This window comes from Lepisma saccharinum, chromosome 7 (genome assembly GCF_977018435.1).
Source record: "Lepisma saccharinum chromosome 7, izLepSacc3.1, whole genome shotgun sequence".
Classification (NCBI taxonomy): domain Eukaryota; kingdom Metazoa; phylum Arthropoda; class Insecta; order Zygentoma; family Lepismatidae; genus Lepisma; species Lepisma saccharinum.
The window spans coordinates 45,325,256-45,349,639 of record NC_139235.1 but is presented as its reverse complement, the minus strand read 5'-3'; the positions used below and the strand labels follow the sequence as shown (position 1 = coordinate 45,349,639).

Below are 24,384 nucleotides of genomic sequence, written 5' to 3'. Positions count from 1 at the left end.
ATTCTTGACCACAAGAATAATTTATTGCCTTTTAATTGACTTCTTGTTGATTTCTTTACTTTTTCTTGACTTCCACGACTTCCTTGACTGGCAGACATCCTGAATAACTTTGCTCTATATACCCCTGCTTTACAATCAAATTATATTGAATATTGAATAACAACACCTTGTTCCATCAGTATAAACCCTAAGGCAAAAAATTCTGCTCAGGCATTGAACAGCGATGTTATCAGAATGTGGTCCCAATACTTTGTTCATTAATTGCTTCCGTTTTCCCGTTTGTTTAATAGCAGGACAAACTTTTTATTTTTGGACAATGACTGAATCGAAATATATTTTACTATTGAGTTTGGAAGCACAGTCCATAGACTTGTAACTTGTATGATTTTTTTCTGTTACATATTTTCCTAATTAATATTATGTGATGCTCAAAATGTAGGACATTTATAATATTTTTCAAATTCCTCCCGGACGAAGGACATAAGGCTAAAATGTAGGACATGTCCGGGAAAAACGTCTGGTAACCCTACACTAACTGAAAGAGTATTTTCAAAAGTAATAGTATCACTCGTTTTTCACCTTTTTCTCAGTTGTCACACATGTCAATTTCCTCTATATTCTCTGTATTCTCATTGGGACAAACACACACATCCATGCCCGAACCGAGTATTGGGAAGTTTGATACGCGGTTTAGGCACAAGTGATTGGAATCCCACTTTAAACTACAGATCCAGTTTTCTTACTGTGCATAAAGTGGACTTAAAAAAAAAAATGGAGGTAGCGTGGTAGCAGATACGTTTCACGTAAAAAAGGCTTTGGGTTCGATTCCCATTTTATTGCCCTATTTTCTTTTTAAATAACTGGAGCAACTAATTATTGCATTTTATTTAATAATTTATTGGAGTAAAGGTTAAATACATTTTTACTTTATTTTTGGGTGGAAATCTTTACTGTTTTAAATTTTATTTGTAAAAATTATTTTTTACGATAGTTTTTTCACATTTCTCATCATTTTACAAGCATACTCAATAAAATTCAACAATTCGCACAGCAAATAAAATAAGAATGTTCGCAATAAATAAATTGAAATATATAGTCGCTCGAGTTAAGAAAAAAATTGGAGGCAATCAAACGGGAATCGAACCCAGTATCTCCTGCGTGTCAAACTAACACGCTACCACCCCATCACCTGGTCTTCTGTCAGTCGGACAATATAATCGTCTTGTGAGTAACGCTTCCTAAGTTTCTAATCTTTGAAGCTCTTGTAATTTTTGTTGTGTGTCACGGAGTTATGTTTACTGCAACATTTGAGCACACAATCCAAAGATACGTAAATTATATACACAGAAAACATGGGTTTTCTGCACATAATTATGCAGCATGCGCTCTGTCAAGGACTAGAAGGAACCTCGCAAAAGTTACCGAAGCTTCTCTGTGGTGCTGACAGTTGGCCCCAGAGTCACGTGGTTTCTGCTTATCAGTCGACATGACCTTGTGCCTGCAGAACCAGCACACTGAAGTGAACGAAGGTATTTTACATGATTTGTAAGCTGGAACAAAACATGCCACGCGTTACAACAGACAGAGATTTGCCTTCAGCTTTGGGACAGACAAACCACACTACACATACAGGCAGAGTATAATGTAAGATAAAAGGAAATTATTTCTCCGTCTCCTCAAACTGACAATTTTATTGCCTTTTTTGGAGTTATTTGACCACAGAAACGGATTATATTATTGAAGTCGTATCTCATGTGATGGCTTGGTTCAGTATGCTGATCAGGTTTTCTGACAAAAGCAGGACGAGCTACCCAAGAACAGTAATTTTCTATCTTTTATATCTGCTTCCTTCCTCATCCGGTATAAGGCAGACGAGCACATACCACAAATATGGAAGAGAACTATTGCTAATTTGGTAACTTGTTTTGCAATTGAATTTCTGTCATGAACAGCTGCAAAGAAACAAAGGCTTTCCTTTTTAAAGATTACACTGAATAATTGTTATTTGATTAGGAAACTAAAAATGACTTCAGTATCTCCATGCAGTACACAAGAGATTCTAAACACACTTTAAAACATACTACTGTTCGTTTCAACGTATTATTTCAACAAAGAAGACACAAAATAAAGGGCATGCTCAAGAAAAAAATATGTTTCTGCGATTATCAAGTGCATTACGTGGTTAACATCAAGTTTGGATCTGCCAGTTATCCAAATGTTATTAATTTTGAAAATAGTCTTTCAGTTAGTGTCATGTGCCTGAAACTGAATGCCCTATTTTTAACAGTGAACGTGTTTTGTTTCTTCAATTAAAACTTTTAGTTTACAATTTAGTTCATCATACCAACCTGTGTCCTTCTCCTTTGTTTATTTATAGTTATAAATAAAATCCCATTGGAGCATGGAAAAACCTTTCACTGTTCATTAGTCAATCATTGTTCTCTGCAGTTTTCAATGCAACATTCAGGCTCTCTGATCGTGCATCGTACGTTTCAGATCAGGTATCCACATAATTTAATATATTTATAAGTTGTTTTAAGCGAAATTCTCCATTTTTATTCTTTCCATATATGATATCAATATCACATTGCAAACAGTTATTAATGGTTTCCATGTCATTTGCTGGGTAAAAAAAATTCGTATTACTTTAGATTCGAACATGCAAACGCAAGTATCAAAGTATTGCTTTAGACAGCACTCATGATTTTGAAATGTGGAAAGGTAATCATTTTACGGGGAACGTGAAAGGTGGTGTGTGTTGACAGACTGTAGCTACTGCCATATTAGCACTGACAACTAGGTATCGTTCTCAATGATCACGTGGCTGCATGCTTTTCGCTAATAAATAACTGTGTTTTCTCAACACATACACAAATATATCGTCGCTTGGGAACATCAAATTTTCATCTTCGCTGCTTTCAGATTACCAACATACGAAGTGGCATGCAATTCAAAAGGTTTTGCAGAAACGTCAGTTTAATAAATAAGATTGGATGAAATTAGACAAAAAAAAAAAAAAGAACCTCCCTTCCGCTGGGCTCGAACTCAGGTTGTGCGCATGCTAGTCCGACACGATAACCAACACTCCAAACGAGACAACATGAAACTCTTTTGCAAGTAGTCGACTGAGACGCAAGTTAATTTTCAGATTGCTAATTCCCAAGGCATAACATGCCTAGGCAGATGTGTCTTGCATTTTCTGCACTTTTGTTATTTCAGTCGCTTTGGTCTCTCCCTAGGTTAATCACGGCAATAATGAGGAATATTTTTTAGACAAAGATGATAAACAGACACACAGGAATAATCACCCTCGCAAAAAAGCCAGAACTTGAGTCTGGAACCTTCGACGCGAGGTGTGTTTCTTGTTTTAACTATATCTGTGTGTTTTCGTTAGATTCATGGTATTTCGTGAGTTGATATGAATAAAGTAAATAAATAAGACAAGTGGGTGGAAGGGACTGGAGAATCGTAGCTACAGAACCATTGAGAAAATATCTATCGCCTAGATAGAGAATCTCTATATCCCCTTGTAATAGGGAACTTATTAGAAGAATGAAAATACATATTAAACAAACAAATTTGATGTGTATCCTTTCGTCAAAATGCCTAGAAAACAATATTACATACTTCTTCACTAATAGAAACGAATAAAAATAAAATGTCCTTGGTGGGGATCGAACCTAGATCTCACTGGTGTACGCTAACCAACACTCTTATCAATAACACCATGTTTTCTTTTTTCCAGTCAGTCTGTTTCCTTCCTCAACACCTGAAGACGAAAATGCATCTTAATTTCTCTCATAATTGTTTCATTGCCTATTAATAGAAACCACGTATGTCAAAAATAGACACATTCTTTCTGTGAAAAATCCCATGTTTCGCACATCGTGCTTCTCCATTTACTGTTATTTGGACATTCACTTGGAAGTTAAAACTTAGCTTTGTGTGTTTGTTTTCACGTGCATGTGTGTGAGAAGAGTGGTGTGTACGTGTGTTCGATATTTTTCTGGGTATTATTTTCATTCAAAGCATTAATATAATTGTAAAATTGTGACTGGTATACAAGCCACAGAATTGCAATGCTGGTTGGGTTGTCTAGTCACAAGGCGCTTGGTGGTCAGACATGGCTGGCTTGCTTCAGTGCTTCTTCAATAGGGTCGTTACAACCCAGAAGTGTCCGTGACTGTACAAGCGTGTGTCAGAACTTATAAATAGTCGTCCATCTATAAACGCCAAAGTTGTCTAAGCTTAGTTCGACGATACAGTTATTTATGAAAGATACAATTGAGAACGAGAAAGCCCGATTACGTTAAGAAGGTAAGCGAGTCCACGTTGCGAGTTCGATCCTTTTCCTTTGCTAAACAATTAATATTTGAATACCAAGTACTTATTTCCATATCGAACATCTAGTAGTTTTATGATTACGTTGGGCAGATACATTATTTGTTGCGTACGTAAATTTTGATGTGTGGAATTTAATTATTTTATCTTCTAATTAATTTTACTTATATATTTGAGATCAGACACTTGTACTTGGTACGAAGAGGCAGTTTTAGATGCTTATATTAATTTTTGTGGATTTTTGCCTTGCTGCTTAATTTTCAACCTGCTAGAAAAATGACTTGAATCAACGAAAAGTTTTATAACTAAATCCATGTTAAATCGTAATCTCTTGTACACTTCTCCAAATGGTACTTGACCGCCCTGAAAGATTTCCAAGTCCAGAAACCGTTAATTTGGCAACATAGCTGTGCAGAACCAGCAGAGAGTAGCCAACTCGACTGCACATCCCTCTACTAGGCGAGGAACCCTGTGTGAAAGATTTACATTCTTGTTTACAACAAGGAGTCAGAAACTATATTCACCCAACATATTATTAGAGAACAAACTGAAAACTCAAGTATGGGGAATAATTTAAGAGAATACTTGGAATTCGGCATATTAAAATTGGGATCAGAAAAACTGCTGTGACGTTGGAAACACTGCACTCGCTCGTGGTCCACCTAGAGTAAGTCGCTGTCAAGTTTGAACACAAAAGGGCATAATTTCGAATAGTTTATGCACATTATATAAGAACAACACCTTTGCAAAGTACTGTGCAATGAGCGAAAAGTAACATTTCTCGCAATTTCGAGTGAAAATGTGTTCGTCGGGTAGAAAATTGGTAGTTTGCGCAGTATTGGTAAAGTCTCAGATATTTTTTTTCCAAGAAATTAATGTTCGCTGGTTCAAATCCAGAACCTTTCATATTTTTTTTTAAACTTTTTTTTTGTAAGTATGGCATTCAGATACATTGAGTATGGAGTTTAGTAATTAAGTTGAATAATTTAGTTTCAGAATGTTTGCAAAATGTAATTCGGTTTGGAATTTGACGAATGTTTCCAGCAGCTCAATGTATTTTTTTTTTTTTTTGGTAAGGTACTAAATCCACTCAATCTAGGCATGCTACATATGAAATGTCTGCAACATGTGAAAAGTCTTACGATCCCTCACACACGTCGAGCACAATACCGCTACACCACAGGTGCCACTAGTACTAAACATGTAGTTTAAAGAGTGACAGTCCACTATTTAGGTTCTTTAGTTTAACAAAATCTCATATTCGTATCACTATTAGTTATGTGAAACATGCCGGGAATTACTCATACATGTGCAAATACTGCGTTCGTGTGTTCAGAAGTTCGAAGTACTGAGAAATGTTGGAGAAAGAAGAAGGACCTTGCCTTTTCTATCCCACAAGTGGCTAAAGTTAAATTATGTCCATATATTGATTGAGAGAGAGAGAACGGCACCTTACTATCTCAGCTGGGTATTTACAATTCCATCTTGTGTGATTTGAGAAATACGGATACGAGATGTCAAATTAAAGGACCTAAATAGTGGGCTGTCATTTTTTAAACTACATGTTTAGTACTAGTAGCACAAGATGAAAGTGTTAGAGGAGGAGGTCTAAATATGTTTTTATGTTGTCATTTTTGGAGGAAAAAAAAATATATAATATAGGCTATCAAGCACCTGCCTTTAAAATACATATCTATGAAATATATACTTAAATGTAATAGCATGCTAAAGTGTAGAAGGTGTCCATCTTTTTTTTAAATAAAAAGCAATTTCCAAAAAATGGTAAAATGAAAAATTTCAAAATTGTGGTCTAAATATGGGCTTCTAGTGGCAATATAACAAAAAGCAATTAAAATTTTTAAAAACACGTCATTTATTGCTAAAAAATTATTATTATATGTATGCATAATCTGTTGTTTTGAAAATCACGCGGAATGGGAAAAATCAAAATTAAGAAAAACATCCAAATATTTGTTGAAAATATGATCTCAACATTAGACCTCATGTCATAGCCCATATTTAGACCAACACGCTATTTTTCTTCTTCAATTTATTTTTACTCTCTGTGGTACGTACATATTTTACAAACAAATCATGGCATTATAAAAGCCCGCATTTGTCTTATGTACCGCTAATATCATAACCTATACAAAGCAGATGAGAATTCAGAAAATGCTGAGTTAAGACATACCTGCAAAAAGTTTTCGGAGGTCGCAATTCTATAACAGCGTCTAAGGCCGAAACTAACCAGCACTTTTTCTTGCGAATTGGTGCCGCAACCTTTGTCCTTGACAGATAACCAGTTCCAATAGCCTCTGCCAGGCAGCAGCACTCGGGAGCGCTGATAACTCCAAAACCCATATTTAAACCTTCGCCCATATTTAGACCTTCTCCTCTACCTGTGGTGTAGTAGTATCGTGCTCGGCGTGTGTGTGACAGGGGTCGTAAGGTCGATCCCCAACCACAGCAAATAATTTTTCAGAAGGCTAGAAGCATTTGATGAAATATTTCTTCAGATTTATGGATATAACGTTGATTTCTTCCAACACTTGGAAATCTTAAATTCCAGACAGCTATCTAAATTGAAGCAGACAATCTGATACCATGTGACAGGTGAAGAAACCACATAGGAAGCATAGCTTAGTCACCGCTAGGGCTCGGAAGTTGATGACCTGTAGAATAATCTTAATCTTCTACGACACATTACCACTTACTGAACTACGACGACTGTACACCAAGTTACGGCTGTATAAGCATGCAGCCAGTCGTGCGGGATTGCTCGGATCAGTCACTGTATCGAATCTTGGCATCAGTCACAATTCGGTCTGCAAGAAGCATCTGGACATCATTCGCCTACCAGGTATGAACAAGTGTAAATAACATTTAAATTCAACCTTCCATATCTCTTCCCTCTTAATCGGAGCAGGTTCAACTAACAAGTATAATTAAGCGCTACCTAAAATGTATTATTGAAGCATCCCTGTGACCTCAGATCCCAGGTAAGACGGGATTACAACAAAAAAATATATATATGTGTGTGTGTGTGTTTTCTGGTTCTAGCTAAAGGGAAATGGACTGATATCAGATTTAGCATTGTTCTGAAGCCTCAGAAATCTTCACCAACTTCCAAGCTCTAGTCAGCACATTCATTGTTTGGCCAAATACTTTCTGTTGTAATACAACAATTTAAGTATTGTTCGATCCAAATTGATGAATGTTTCTTTTGCTTTTCAAATAAAAATTAAAATAATTACTTCAAATGAATGGTAATAATCAAGGATATCTTGTGTAAATTAGTTTCAAAATAATGTCAGACTTTTCACATGTAGCATGCCTAGATTGAGTGGGAATTTAGTGCTTTGAAATAAATATCTCTATAATTACTGAACTCCATATTCAATGTATCTGAATACCATACTTACAAAAAATAAAAGTTTTAAAAAAATATGGAGGGTTCAGAATTTAAACCTGCGACCCTTAATTTCTCGAAAAAATCTATCTGAGACGGGAGTACTTTACCAATACTCTACAACTTCGCTTGTAGCAAATGTCTTAAAACGTGTTCATGACTGCGCAAAATACCACTTTTCTATCCGATGAACACATTTTCACTTGAAATTGCGAGGATTTTACTTTTCACTCATTGCAAAGGTGTTGTTATACAATATGCATAAACTATACGAAATTGTGCCCTTTTGTGTTCAAACTTCACAGCGATTTACTCCAGGTGGGCCACGAGCGAGTGCAGTGTTTCCAACGCCACAACAGTTTCTCTGATCCCAATTTTAATATGCCGAATCGCAAGTATTCTCTAAAATTATTCCTCATACTTGAGTTTTCCGTTTTGTTCTCTATTAATGTCTTGGGTGAATATAGTTTCTGACTTAATGTTATAAACAAGATTGTAAATCTTTTACTACAGGGTATCTTTCCTAGTAGAGGGACCTGCAATAAAGTTGGCTACTGTCTGCTGGTTCTGCAGAGCTATGTTGCCAAATTAACGATTTCTGGACTTAGAAATCTTTCAGGGCGGTCAAGTAACATTTGGAGAAGTGTACAAATTTGTGTTATTCAGTTTTTGATTTTTTAACGTACAATAAACCAATTGAACCTAACACATGCTATTTTTCTGGAGTATGATTAAAGTTGTTATAAAAATAGTTGGTATAATATGTGAGTGGTAGATTTATTATTGTGGGGCGTTTATCCTATTTCTATATATTTCGTCCTTGTCTTATCAGCACTAACCCCGTAACAAGCCAAATTTTGTATTCGTGGTTCCTCGACAGATTGTCACGGTATTTTTCCTCTGGGGTTTATTTCGGTCAGCATGTCATCTAATTTTTCTACGGATCGAGGAACGACGTTACAAAAGTCTGGTACCAGATCATGGTCTTTTTCTTTTTACCTGTTCAAAACTTAAAACGCGAAGTTGATGTTTTTTTGCCCACCCTGTTGGATTTAGGCGATTGGTTTGGGACGTTGAGTGTACCTCTTACTGAATATGACTATTATGTACCCTTTTGTTTTCAGCCTTATTTATATAACTTTTGAGTGACTTTCTTTTACTTCAATTCCCCCCCCCCCCCCCCCAATTCAGTTCGGTTTACTCTTATCCAAAATTTACATGAGTCACGTTATTTGATATTTTGTTGTACTAATATATTTTTCTATGTTTAGAGCAGATTTTTTATAACCTTTCCAAATTTTTTTTTCAGTCTATAAGTAGGGAAAACACTCGATTTTTTTTACCACTTTCAATAAACTGTTATTTTTTTTCCTCACTATTTTGTTGAAAACGTTAGATTTTGTGTTTCGTTCATTGGTATTTTTTTAAAAAATGTCTGTGGTTTCACCTTTTATTAGACCCTTTGATCTTTTGAATTCTCCCCCACAGCCATTACCAGCGATGCAAACTAACAATCTTATTAATAGCCTTCTACTTCCTCCAGATGATACTCCTGTAACAAGTTACATTCGGTATTCCTTGACAAATGAGATTTTGAAGGATTTACCATACATTGATGGATCGGATCCTCATAAAATTGTATTATTTTTACCAACTTTGTATAAAGCATTCTCATTACAATCATTATTGTTTATGGCATATAGATATACCTCGGGTATATGCCATTTGGTACGAAATTTTGATGTTAAAGTACCCGTGGCCAATTTTGATTAGGATAGTTTTGGCTTCGTTTGACAAACTTTCAAACCTTAAGAGATTTAATTCAGTTTTATGTGACCAATGAACAAAGGACAAATGACACCTTCGGGAGGTTGACATCTGTTTTCATATTTTCCCTTTAGATTAGACACAAGGGATGCTATTAGCAACCATGATAAACGGACTCAGCATGACTACCCGTTTGCATCTATTGTGTTATTCACGTCCTACGTCAATTAATGAGTTTATTAGGATTGCCCAAGAAAGATGGCCCATGGAACTTCGCGATTTTTCTGGGATTGTACAACCATCCGTAGGTTCTAGAGCCATACAAGTTCAAGTTAATGAGGATCGGCTGGAACGTGTTAATGTTTCGATTGGTGTTAGTAAATGTATGGGGCAGGAGCCGGAGTGGTTTTCAGTTCCTCAAACAAGGGGTAATGCTTTTACTGAACCTATAGATGGTTTGGATTCAGTTTTTACTGTTGCCCCAAAACTACACCTTCAATGTTCGTTTGCTGAGGAAGAAAAATGTATTCCTGTTTTGACTGCCAATATTAATTCAACACCTTCCCGTTTGTTGTTAGATTCTGTGAGTTCCATGTCACTTATATCAAGTGCCTCTTTTCAGTACTCTAATGCAGAAATCACCTGTTTTGCGCGATGCCACACAGGATTTACAGTAGATAAATAATCAAACAATTAATTTAAATTCACGCACCTTATTGTCATTGTGTATGCGACATTTAACTTGGAAGTGGTATTTCTGGCTTTCAGACTTGCTTCCCTTTCCTGTCATTTTAGGATATGATTTTTTGTCACATACAAATGCTAGATTATCTTTTGAGGAGCGGATGCTTTTTTTTTCCATTTTCTTCGATTCCTATACATTTTGATTCTTCAAAGAAAGAAAGGAGTTCTTCGGTTCCTCCTCCTTCTTCTCCCACGGTTACAGATTTGATTCCCCTCCAACTTTCTGAATCTCCGGATCTTATCTTCAAACGCTTTTGGTTCAATATGATGACGTTATTACAGAAAAAGTTGGTATATGTAAGCTAGATCCCATGTCAATCCTGGTGATATCTGATGTGCCGTTCAGATGTATACCCTTCCAAGTAAATCCAAATCAAACCTCAATTCTGCGTCAACAAATTGATGAGCTTATGGAGCAAAATATTGTGGACGAATGTAGTTGTGCTTATTCTAGTCCGTGTTTTATGGTAGATAAAAAGATGGTTCTTAGACTAGTATGCTCTTACATGCAGCTAAATAGCCTTATAGCATATGATAACTTTCCTCAAACCCGAATTGATTTGATTTTTCGACATCTACAATCTGCAAAAGTATTTTCTTGTCTTGATTTATGCAAACGTTTTCACCAGATAAAACTAGACGATAAAAGTAAGGATTTAACGGCGTTTGTCACGTCTTTTGGTCAATACCGCTACACCAGGGTTCCTTTTCGCATTAACTTAGGTACGCTATTGCTGACTTGTGCCTTAGACAAAATTTTATGTAAAATTAAATATAAATGTTTAGTCAACTATGCTCATGAACTTCTGATATTTAGTCCCGATAAAGCTTCTCATCTGGAACATTTAAGATAGGTTCTTCAAGCATTACACGAGGCAGGCTTGACGGTTAACCCGAAGAAATCCACGTGGATGCAACGACAAGTAAAATATCTGGGATGGAAAATTAACCTTGGATACTGAGAGAATTTCTGCCATTCAACAGATTCCCCCTCCTAAGAATATTAAAGTTATACAGAGGATCTTAGGAGTGACTGCGTACTAAGCAAAATTCATTCCTGCCTATGTTGAACTAACTAGTTTCCTATCTGACAAAGAGAAAAAAGGAGTTTGTTTCGTTTGGACGGAGGAAGATCTGTGTAGTTTGACCATTTGAAAAGCGTTTTTATAAAACACGCTGTACTTGCCTTATCTGATTTTTCAAGAGAATTTATTCTGCAGTGTGCCGCTTCTAACCTTGCTCTTGGTGCTATCCTAAATCAACAAGAATCTGATGGGTCATTATGACCAATAGCTTTTGCTTCTCGTAAGCTTACTGATCTGGAACGCAAGCAGTCCATATATGAAGCAGAGTGTTGTGCCATTGTGTATGGCTTTAAGAAGTTTGAAACCTACCTTACAGCTAAGCCTTTTATTTTACAAACGGACAATCAGGCCCTTTATTGGCTTTTACGTCACCCTGAGCAGTATGCAAAATTTAGCCGTTGGTTATTATATCTATCTCGTTTTTCATCTTTAGTGGATCATATTCCATCTAAGTTGAATCCAGTAGCAGATTATCTTTCGCGCATGTATACTCCAGATGAGTTTCAAATCTCTCAACCCCCTATATCCAGTATCGCTTGTGCAGCTCCTATGTTCGAGATAATACCTTTTGATAAAGCGGACATAATACATCTTCAGGCCCAAGATCCAAGTCTTTCTCTTATTATTCAAGAAATTCAATCTGGTAAAATGGTGAAACATTATCGTTTGTTTCAATAATTGTCCCACAATAATAAATTTACCACTCACATATTCCCAACTATTTTTATAACAACTTTCATCATACTCCAGAAAAATAGCATGGTCAGGTTCAATTGGTTTATTGTAATTAAAAGAACATCAAAAACTGGATAACACAAATTTGTACAAGAGGTTACGATTTAACATGGATTCAGTTATAAAACTTTTCGTTGATTCAAGTTTTTCTAGCAGGTTGAAAATTAAGCAGCAAGGCAAAAATCCCCCAAAATTAATATAAGCATCTAAAACTGCCTCTTCATACCAATGTACAAGTATCAGATCTCAAATATTTATTAAAATTAATTAGAAGATTAAAATAATTCCACACATCAAAATTTACGTACGCAACAAATAATTTATCTGCCCAACGTAATCATAAAACTACTAGATGCTCGATATGGAAATAAGTACTTGGTATTCAAATATTAATTGTTTAGCAAAGGAAAAGGATCGAACTCGCAACGTGGACTCTCTTACCTTTTTAATGTAATCACGCTTTCTCGTTTTCAATTGTATCTTTCATAAATAGCTGTATCGTCGAAGTAAGCTTAGACAACTTTGGCCTTTATAGACATTTTACTACCGAATCCAGTGAAATCCAAGCTGTACTTTCTCAAAGCTTTGGTTCTGATAAAACTTATTTTTTAAAAACACGTTTTTTGGACGGCCAACTATTTATAAGTTCTGACACACGCTTGTACCACAGCTTGTCCAAAGCCAAAATTTGGTGCACTATTATTCCCAAAATCACAACAAGTACACACCTTAATTGAAGTTCTGGTAGTCGCTAAGGAACAACATTCCGCATGGCAACTGATGGTGTTGAATAGGTCCGGTCAAAAACACCTTGGGAACAAATTGAGCAACTTCCGTCTCACCTTCGAGATTCGTGAAGAGTTCTCGTCATCGACCTTCATATTGCATGGATAGACGAAGTGGAAAAAAGGCTTCCTTCGGTATCCAAAATCCACTAAACATCGTAGTAATCAACGCCGGTAATCGTGATCTGCATTTTCTTCCAAATGTTTTTGTTGCGATTACGACGATATTTCGTTTTTCCAATAAAGAATATCAAATAGACGTGGATAGACTAATAGAACATACTTGGGAAAATCCTATTACAATAGCAATCGGAAAAAAAGACAACATCGATTCTCAAAAAAAAAAAAAAAAAAAAAAAAAAAAACTTATGTTACTCAATTTTAAAGGCAATTACGAGTATGTTCAGCAAGATTGTAGAACAAGAAAAATGTAGCACTTCTACAAACAGTCAAAGGTCCAGTAAAACGTAATGTTCAGTTACCATGAGTCGAAATGTTCAAGTACATACTATCGTAAGAAGTCACTTGACGCGAATCGAGTTTATGCTGCTGTTCTGATAACTCGACGAGGAAGGAATGCTGAATGCTGGCGTCTTTTCCTGCAGTGCAACCCAAAAGGAGAAAGTTGCGAGGCGAATGCAGAGACCTCTACCGTTTAACTTGCGAATCGAGGAAACTACCCTCAAGGGAAATTTTACTACATGGAGAATTTCCTGAGGGGAAGTTTATCGTAATGTAGGGGGATGACGTAAACTGGCTTTATATGATGAAATCACGTCATCGCCGTTACAGACTGCATTTTAGATTTAAGCACCAGTAGACTACCATAAAAACGCGTTACATCAAAATTTAGCTTATTCAATTCTTATTTATAAGCTTTACCATCTTTTAGTATACCTTCAATATTTTATCATCGTGTGAGAACAATAAAGTGTTATCTTTGTGTTTTGCACAGTGATGTCTACTAAGCCGTTTAAACTGGAGGCTATCACGTAAGTCCGCACATTTGGTGTTGCCATGTTCATCATACATTATCATTCCGTTGAATATAAATCTGTACAAGAATCATTGTGTAATCCAAATTGACAATGATAATGGGTGCTCAAACAGCTTGAAAGAGTTTGGAAACAAGACCAAATTGTTTTTGTGGAACTATCGAATATTAAGAAAAAATACTTTCACAAAATTGATAACTTTTTTTGGCGATTTAAACTGTATTTAAATTTCATCGAGATCGGACCACAAGTTCTTATTTATAGATTTTCAAAGAGAGAGGTCATTTGGAAACCACACACACAAACACCTTTCTGTTCTCATGATGATAAACAGAATGGTTACAATAGTTTCACACAAAATTGAATGAGGTTAATTGTGATGTGACTCGTTTCTATGTATGTCTACTGGTTAGTTTTTAATTGCAGTCTAAAATCGAGTATCCATAATATTAAATCAAAAAGTAGCTGGTAATTTGCATTTAGAAAATGATGGAGAATAGCTTGCAACTGTTTTAGGTATTACCGTAATACACTTTTTCTAAAATTGTCTTTAATAACATATTTCTCCTTTCAGGTTATCACTGGAATTCACATTGACTAGAAGTGCCCTTCAGCAAGAATACATGAATTGTGATACACATTCATATCTTGGAGAGACTTATTCAGATTCAAGCAAAAACTTCAACTCGAGATTACTTCCATTGGAATCTCCTCTCTGCAGCTCAATGCTGCCGACAACATCCTGCTCTGGGACAAAGATTAGTGGATGTATTTTGGAATCTACAAGGAAGACAGTATGTACAAACTCTTCTTACTTGGAGAGTTATGCCATTTGCAAAGATGACAGCAATTTGTTTGATGATAAATGTGATTCTAGAAAAAAATATTTCATTTGTTCAACGTGTAACAAAGCATTTGCGTACAAGGAAAATCTTAAAGTACATTCAAAAATTCATACTGGAGAGAAACCCTATATATGTTCATTCTGTAAGAAATCATTTGCACGCAATGATGATCTAAAAACACATACAAGAATTCATACTGGAGAGAAACCCTACGTGTGTACAATATGTAACAAATCATTTGCTCAGAAGACAGATTTAAAAAGACATACAAGAATTCATACTGGAGAGAAACCCTACGTGTGTACAATATGTAACAAATCATTTGCACAGAAGAAACATCTTACAGGACATTCAAGAATTCATACTGGAGAGAAGCCCTATGAGTGTTCAACGTGTAACAAAGGATTTGCACTCAAGGGAAATCTTAGAAGACACACAAAAATTCACACTGGAGAGAAACCATATGTGTGTACAACGTGTAATAAATCATTTTCTCAAAAGGAACTTCTTAGAGCACATTCAACATTTCATACTGGAGAGAAGCCCTATGTATGTTCAGTATGTAACAAAACATTTGCACTCAAGGGAAATCTTAGAAGACATTCAAAAATTCATAGTGGAGAGAAACCATTTGTGTGTTGAACATGCAGCAGATCATTTAAAGATTTGACACATCTTAAAAGACATTCTGAAATTGATATTGTTGAAAAGCTCTTTCAGAGAACATTCAAGAATTCAACGTGTAACAAATCATTTGCCCACAAGAAACTTCTTACAGGACATTCAAGAATTCACACAGGAGAGAAGCCCTATATATGTTCGACATGTAACAAAGCATTTGCATACAAGGAAAGTCTTAGAGAACATGCAAAAATTCATACTGGAGTGAAGCCCTATGAATGTTCAACGTGTAGCAAAATGTATGCACAGAAGCAAAGTCTTAGAACACATTTAAGAATTCATAGTAGAGAGAAACCATCCAAGAAGACAATAACTGTTTGCTCGACCATTTTTAAAATTTACATTTTGTGGTAACCTCTGTGCAAAGGTAGGGATTATTTTTCTTATACTTGATTTCATTTAAAAATGGCTTCCATTTTTGTTTCATGACTTGTGACATTTTTGGCCTTTGCAGACAGTTACGATAATTATGAAAACTAAGCTGAGAATAACGACGGAGAGATGGGGTAAAAAGCATTGTTTTCAGTACATTTAAAGTTCTGTACCTTTTTTCACAATCTCTAATTTAGGACTAAATTGATTCCATTTTAAAGAAAGATCAAACTTCAGGATTTAATTTAAGTAGGGAAGCAATGTTCAGGGGGAATCTCCGAATATGCCCAGTAGGGTGTATCGAAAAAAACTTTTTTTCTAAATGTTAAGGTGGCTAGTGCGGAAAAGTGGTCATTTGTGACCAAAAACACGTCTGATTTTTTTCAGATTTTTTGGAGGTCGTTTAGGTGGCGCGCATCGACCTTGAAGTTTTGATAGTGATTTGGTTATGCAACACGCACAACAATTTCACAAAAATGTCATTATTTGGCTATTTCATGTCTTTTTTTCTGTATTATGGTAATTTATTGTTTTGTTTATGGCAAATATGTTACATTCATGCCTCAGGGGTGGTTTCCTAAGCTGTTTACGTATGTTTTTGGTCAAAAATTGTCAATTTGAGGCTAAAAATTCCATTTTTTCTCTTGATGGTTTCCAATTGGTTTCGACTTTGTGTTTTATTCGAAAGTTTTCCGATATAAAAGACTAAATAAAATATTTTGGCTTTCTAATTGCTAACAGTTCCTCAATTACTGTCCAGCGCTTCGCTTATTTTCATAGCTTATAATGCTTTGAAAATAACCCAGAGCTCACCACGAGAATTGCCTTAGCAATTATACGTACTCCAGAAATGTTACAGATTAAACTGAAAATGAGTTAGCAATATGCAGATAATAAGCTAACATTATTACGTTATGATACACCACAAATACCACTTGGAGCAAATCCCAGCTATCACTGGTAATTCCATCACAGACAGCTGGTAATTCCGTCACAGTGATCTTCAGCCATTCCATGAATATTGCTGCACATGTAAGTGTTACAAATGTGAGTAGTACCAAAACGTACCTTTGCAGGAAAAGTTTTACTTCCGTGTATCATTAACCGAAGTTTTTATGAGAAAAACTGGAAAATTGTGACGGAATTACCATTTTGCTTTATGTATTAAAAGAAGTGTATATCTCAGTTTACATACATAATAACGTAGCGAAGTACACCAATTTGTACTTCTAGGGCACATTCAGGGTGGTATTTGTAGGGGGAATTTCCCCCCTCTGGGTACTTGTGTCCCCCCTCTGCTTGATATTTTTTTCCGTGGGGGAAATGTTATATGGCATAAAGTCATTGTCTCATGCTGTCCCTAGACAGTCGGTAGAATTCCTCCCACTGGAAATTTCTTAAATACCACACTGGGCACATTTATCTTACCGTACTATCATATTAGTTCTTCTTGCCATATACAGTGAGTTCGTGAATCGTTAAAATGCGTAATTAACATATCATGCCATGTATATTGTGCCCGTCTTAAAAATACTGTTTCTAACCACTTGCCGTATTGTTTTTAATGAAACAACGGCATGTTCCATTAACTACAAGTATAACTCTTGTATGATAGGGAAAGGTGGTACATTTTCGATCATTTTTCATAAAATCAGTTCCAAGAATTTTATTATGACTATTACAGAGAAACAATTATATATGTAATATATATATATATATATATATATAATATCTGGACATGAATACAAATTATGTATAATTATTATGATAACATAAACATTGCATATAATGTATTATATATTAAATATAAATATTTAACTTGACTGAAGTTAAAGATGCTATTAAAAGGCTAAAGAATAACAATTATAATAGAATAAAGCGAGAAGTTAACCGTGCGTTTGGAAGTAAAAAAAGAGCTTACTTGAAAAGCAAAATTAACGAAATTGAAACAAACAGCAAAAACAAAAATACCAGAGATTTATGTAAAGGTGTAAATGAATTTAGAAAGGGGTGGCAACCTAAAGTAAACTTGATAAAAGATAAAGACGGTGATTTTCTAGCTGACCCAAGCGATATTCTAAATAGATGGAAGAACTACGAGGGATGATCGGGAAAAAAGGTTACAAAGCATATAACTTTTGTTTTATCCACTGTAACGTAACAAAAAATTATGTGTAAATGTTTGTCTTGTTCCGAGTTTGAGGACTTCGGATTCTGACCATGTATACCCGAGAAGTGGACATTTAAAATGGTGACTCGTCTAGAAAATTGGTCAAGAGTAGAAGTGAGGGCAGTGGTGCGGTTCCTGTGGGCCAAAAACACTACACCTGCTGACTGACATTCATAGGCAGATTGTGGAGGTGTATGGGGAGGGGACAATTTCAAGGCAACATGTAGCGAAGTGGTGTCGTGCCTTCAAAGAAGGACGGACCAGTATTGTTAATGACAACCCTGGACACAGCGGTAGGCCTAGTACCTCAACCACTGACGTGAACTGTGCTCTTGTGGATGAGTGTATTTGTGAGGACAGAAGAACATTACGCTCAATATCAGCTGAGCTGGGACTACCATTTGGTTGGCTGGCCACCATTATCTGACATGTGATGATGTCAAAAGAGCTGCCTCACGGTGGCTACGAGAACTTGGCGCGGATTTCTGTGCAACCGGTATGGAAAACCTCATCTACCGTTGTGACAAGTGCTTGAACAAAAAAGGTGATTACATCGAGGACTAGTGTTGAGTGCCGTCCATCATCAGGTGTGTTGATCTTCCAGCTATGTCTAACACATATGCCATAATAGGCTTTGTAACCTTCTTTTTCGATCATCCCTCGTACTTTAATGACCTTTTAAATGTTCATGTAGGAGATAAATCAGAAGTAAATGAAGTACACAGCAGAACCTTTAGTTCTAGAACCTAACTTGACTGAAGTTAAAGATGCTATTAAAAGGTTAAAGAATAACAAAGCACCTGGCATTGATTTAATACCAGCTGAGTTAATTAAATATGGTGGAAATTCGTTAACATGTCAAATTCATAAATTAATTTGTTTAATATGGAATAAAGAAGAAATCCCTCAACAGTGGAAAGAATCCATAATTGTTCCTGTGTTTAAAAAAGGTGATAAAATGAACTGCAATAATTACCATGAAATTTCTCTAATCTCAACAACATATAAAATATTATCTAACATTCTTTTAACAAGACTAACCCCATATGCTAATGAAATTATAGGTGATTATCAATGTGGATTTAAACGTAACAGATCAACTACAGATCAAATTTTTCACATCAGACAGACACTTGAAAAAAAGTGGGAATATAATCAAAATGTCCATCAGCTATTCATTGATTTCAAAAAAGCATATGATTTGGCCAACAGAGATAAATTATATAATATATTAGTAGAGTTTGGAAAACCTAAGAAGCTTGTTAGTATGATAAAAGTATGCATCAGTGAAACAGAAAGTAAAATTCGTGTGGGTATTAATGTGTCTGACAAATTTACAATTCATGATGGGTTAAAACAAGAAGATGCGTTATCTCCATTGCTCTTTAATTTTGCCTTAGAATATGCTGTTAGGAAGGTAAAAAAAACTAAAGAAGGACTCAAATTAAATGGTATGACTCAGTTGTTAGCATATGCAGATGATGGGGATGATATAAATACAATTAAGAATAATGCTAAAATATTTTTCAAAACTGCTAAAGAGATAGGTTTGGAATTAACAAAGAGAAAACTAAATATATCCTTACAGGCCGAAACCAAGTGTTAGGTAATAATCAAAATCTAATTATTGATAACAGCTCATTTGAGCCAGTTTCCAAATTCAAATACTTAGGAGTAATATTAACAAATGAAAATTATATTAAAGAGGAAATAAAAAGTAGGCTTAATTCAGGAAATGCTTGTTACTTCTCTCTTCATAAACTTTTGTCTTCTCGTTTAATATCTAAGAAACTAAAAGTTAAAATATACAAAACAGTAATTTTGGCTGTAAACATTGAAAGAGGAACATAAATTGAGAGTATTTGAAAATAAGATCCTTAGGAAAATATTTGGACCTAAAAAGGATGAGGATACAAGTGAGTGGAGAAGGTTACATAATTTGTATTCATGTCCAGATATTATTAGAATAATTAAATCAAGAAGACTTAGGTGGGCAGGCCATGTGGCACGAATGGGAGAGGAAAGAGGAGTTTACAGGTTTCTTGTTGGGAAACCTGATGGGAAGAGATCTGTAGGCAGGCCAGGACGAAGATGGAGGGACAACGTTGAGATGGACCTAAAGGAAATCGGTAGGGATGGAAAAGAGTATATAGATCTTGCTCAAGATAGGGACACATGGAAGGCCTGTGTTGCTGCAGCCATGAACCTTCGGGTTTCAGAAGGCTAGAGAGTTAGTTAGTTAGTTCTATTACAGAGAAAAATACAATATCATGGAAATATGTGCAATTCTAGGAGTATTTAAGATGTGTATAAAGTTAAAGTAGTTTCTATAATATGTGAGAAAAAAATCATTTTTCCAATGTGTCTTTTTTATCGAAATTGTACCACATGGTGGTGCAATTTTGATCACAAGGGGTACTATTTTGATCACACACATTTTTCACACTTGAACAGTTTCTTTCCCTTCTCACCCACACAGATCTCGTGAAACCAGGTGTGGCAAAGCTGACACTGGATCCAATCCCCCTTTTGTATTGATTTTGTATCAAGACAATGTAGCAAACAGAAACCACACTGATCGTTGTTCTTTCTTTCAGTTTCAAGTTCTCTCTTCTTGATTGCCGAGACTGACTTTGCTGTTGATTGTTTCAATGATCTAGGCAATGAGGTTTCTGATGTTGATGGTTCTCCTGCTGATTTGGTGCCTACTTTCGTATCGAACAAAGCTCTTTTCACGTTGAAGGTGTAAATCAGATGTCAGATCCAAATTGTACCTTTCAGCATGATCGAAAATGTACCGAAAATATTATCTTACTTCCAAAAAATATCAATAGATGGTGACACCAGCCTAAGAAGTGTTTTAAGAAAGACTGAAGAGGCATTCGGTGCAAAGTGACCTCATTTCTCAATCATTGCTCAAACAGTATATTCTTGCAAGCAATTAACTAAAATTTAAAACGTGCAGGAACAACCTATGAGTGCACCAGTGGCGTATGCTGGTTCTAACGAGTGGGTAATCTCCAACCCTTGATCCTCAAACTCCAAAAGTTTCCGTGCAATTTATGTCAGGATCCATATTGGATTTAGGAATATTGTGTCGGAATGTTTGTCTTATTGCTACGACCACAATCAATTAATTCTCGTTATTGCAGTTTAATATACGTGTAGAATTTCAAATAATAAAACAGGACAGTATTATAGAGCTATAAAACAACAACCTGTGAAATATAAAATGAAAGACGTGCACTAGTGAAATAAAAACCCACAATATTAATTTAAGTGCAAAATTCAACTTACTCCAGGACCAGATTACTTGTGCTGTACTACATCCAAAGCACGCTGTTTGTCCAGTTGCACGTCAATACGTGTCTGTGCGAAAGATTGCAGCTTAACAAAGGAAGTTATGTGACTTTTGGATTTTTCATGTTTGACACAAGCGTTGCAAAGATTACAGTATCCGCCACGCGTCCATACATTCTTTTCAGCCCCGAAAAGTAAGCACGGCCAACAAAAAAGCAAAGCTTATTAACACTTATACTTCCTGTCAACCATGGTGTTTTGTCATAATTTACTTGCAAAAATGCCTCACATATTCCCGATTTATGTCTTTGTGTGTAGAAATAAGTTCAAGCGATGGCACTGGCCTACCTGTATTAACAATTTGCAACTTCTCCTGAAAAGATCTTGTTCCAAAAGGTTTCACCAGCAAATCTTGTATCACATCCATTACCCTTTAACACAGCACTATCACGACAAACACTAACAGCTAAATAAATAATAAACACGAAGCACAGCACGAAGCCAACGACTACACGCATTCAGTTTCACACGCCAAACTTCTGTTGTTGTGTTCCTGGCTCAGAATGAAATTCCCTATGAATGATAAAAAAAAATCCCTTTCCGAGCTCGAAATGACAGGTTATAAAAGTTCGAATCATTGCAGGCCAGAGCCAGAATTTTATTTCAGGATGGGGATCATCCCTTATTAGCAGCCGCCACATAAAGTTGAAACAGTGGGGTTAGAAGTCTTGAAGATGAATCTCAGATTATTACAACGTATTATGCAAGGTGTTTAATCCTGCTAATGAAGTAAAATTAATTACCACTATACACTTTTTAAATTAGATATTTGTAGGATTTCGGGGAGGGGGATTTCAGCACCCCGAGTCCTCCACCTGGCTACGTGCCTGATGTGTTTTTTCGTTTTATGTTTAATTCGTTCATCTTCATCACTATTAATCTAAAGAGGCGGAATATAGCAACTTAAATTAACTAATATATATATATATAATTTATATTTGATATCTTTCCCTTTAAAAAAATCAATCACTATTTTTGTAAATACAAGGATGGGGGGAGTCAGCATATAAGTGCTTCAATTGCTTAAGCTTTGAATTTTAATTTAGTTTGCGTCATCTTCAATATTTAAGCTTCTTCCTTTTGATAAATTTATGTTCAAGTAACAGAAATCAGCAAGATAGAAGCAAATGTAAAGTGAAAATTAGCGTAGAATTGTTTTGCCCATGTTATTCAATTTTCCTGTTCTTCGCATTCTACCGGGTATGTTTTCCCTAGTTCAGCGGAGGGAACGGCAAAAGGCTCTGAAGGTTGAGAGTGCGACCAGTGGACTCTCACAAGATGGAGGTTACCCTGTGCATGAAATCATCGCACCTGAGAAGCAGTGTTTCCTCCCCCTCTTTCCTCTCTCCTCCCTCCTTGCCAAGGGTTGTAAGATGGTTGTAAGGGAAGCGGGAGGAATGACGTCAGGGTGAGATTCCCTGAAGTCATTCCACCGGCTGGAGAAAGGTTCCCGGACATTCAGCGGCAAACGATTGGAAGCATTCGCTCACTGGAAGCAAATAAATGTATGCATCGAAATTGGTTTGGAAGAATATTGCGAAGGACTGTGTATGTGTATATATATATCTTTTTTTTTTTTTTAAAAAAAAGAAATACAGCCGGGTCATCTGCAATTACCTAGATGACCCAGAGTATACGCTGCTGGAGTGCACTTACCTTTCATGGAACAATTTTTTTGAAGGTGGCTTCTTCTTGACAAACAACCAATATTTACTGTGCAGCAACGAGCATGGAACTGATATTTACTGCCATATTGTATAACAGGGTTGCCAGCCTTGGAATGCAATATATCGCTGTATTTATTTCGGATGATCGAAATTGTACCTATATCGAAAATGTACCACCTTCCCCTATCATCTTCATTTTTATGTACACTTCTCCAGATGTTCTTGACCGCCCTGAAAGGTACCTATGTAAGTCCAGAAGTCGTTAATTTGCCAACATAGCTCTTGAGAGCCAGCAGAGAGTAGCCAACTTTACTGCAGGTCCCTCCACTTGGCGAGAAACCCTCTGGTGTAAGATTTACTTACATTCTTTTTAATAATATGAAGTCAGCTCATATTGCTCAACATATTAATAGAGAACAATGCGGAAAACTCAAGTATGAGGAATAATTTAAGAGAAGTTGATGACAAATCATGTTTTCTGAGCCTACAAAACAATGCGAAACCGAATATCAGTCCATTTGCCTGCAGCTAGAACCAGAAAACATTATTTCCTTGCGTTTGTCGGCCTTCTTTTGGCTTTTAGGTCATTTTCAGTAGATTTTGCCTCTTTTGTTACATTTTACATACATTTATGGCTTATTTTCCTCCTTCCTTTTGGTTTCGTGAATTTTAAATGCATTTACTAGCATAACTTGTAGATTTAAAATTCCTGTCATGGTCCTTTTGGCAAGTTCGTCATAAAAAAATATATGGTCAGTGGAAAAGCATAACTATGATTTTCAAGTTTGGCAATGTATTAAATAATTAATTGTGATAAATTTATTTTTCCTAATCCAAACTTAAGATGTGAACCCTACTTTGAGATTCCCTCTATAGGTGTGTTTCACCTACGTCACAAACTGTTGCATTGTGGGATCGAGCAGCCATGATTGTGGCAGGTTCTTGTAACACAGTACAGAGTTTTCCGATTGTTGATTAGAATACGCCGTCATGGCGAGAATAAATCGTGCCAACATAAATGAACAAAACAAACCATAAAGAGCGGTGGGGGTGAACATTTATTCTCAGGTACGTTCATATATCGCATTTCTCTGTAACTTTTAGTACAAAAAATGGTTTGAACTGGTGTTGTTTATCACACTTGCAAGTAGCATTTCCTTGTTATAGTTTTATTTGCTAGAAAGGTGTTGATAAGTTTGACGATAAAAATTAATGATATATCAAAGTATCTCAAATTGATTTATTTTTTTGGTTTATTTTACTTCGATTTCCTGCTATATCTGGTTAGTCGTTAAGATCAGTCATGCTCAGGCCGAAATTTGAATCCGGGACCCCTAGCATCGTAATGCGTTGTGCTAACCACTCCGTCACTGAAGCCTGCATATCCCAAATTGTTAATGAAAGGAGTGAAATTACTATTGTTGAACA

General features: G+C 35.9%; 1 protein-coding gene across 1 annotated transcript in view; it reads left to right on the top strand.

Moving 5' to 3' along the window:
* The window catches only part of LOC145990451 (uncharacterized), a 56,206-nt gene extending 39,933 nt beyond the window's left edge, over positions 1–16,273 (top strand). Inside the window, 3 exon segments of the mRNA XM_083126144.1 lie at positions 7,213–7,267; positions 9,239–9,321; positions 14,436–16,273. Of these exon segments, the coding sequence (XP_082982270.1) occupies positions 7,213–7,267; positions 9,239–9,321; positions 14,436–15,348 (1,051 nt within the window). The 3' untranslated portion in view covers positions 15,349–16,273.
* The last annotated feature ends 8,111 nt before the right edge of the window (positions 16,274–24,384 follow it).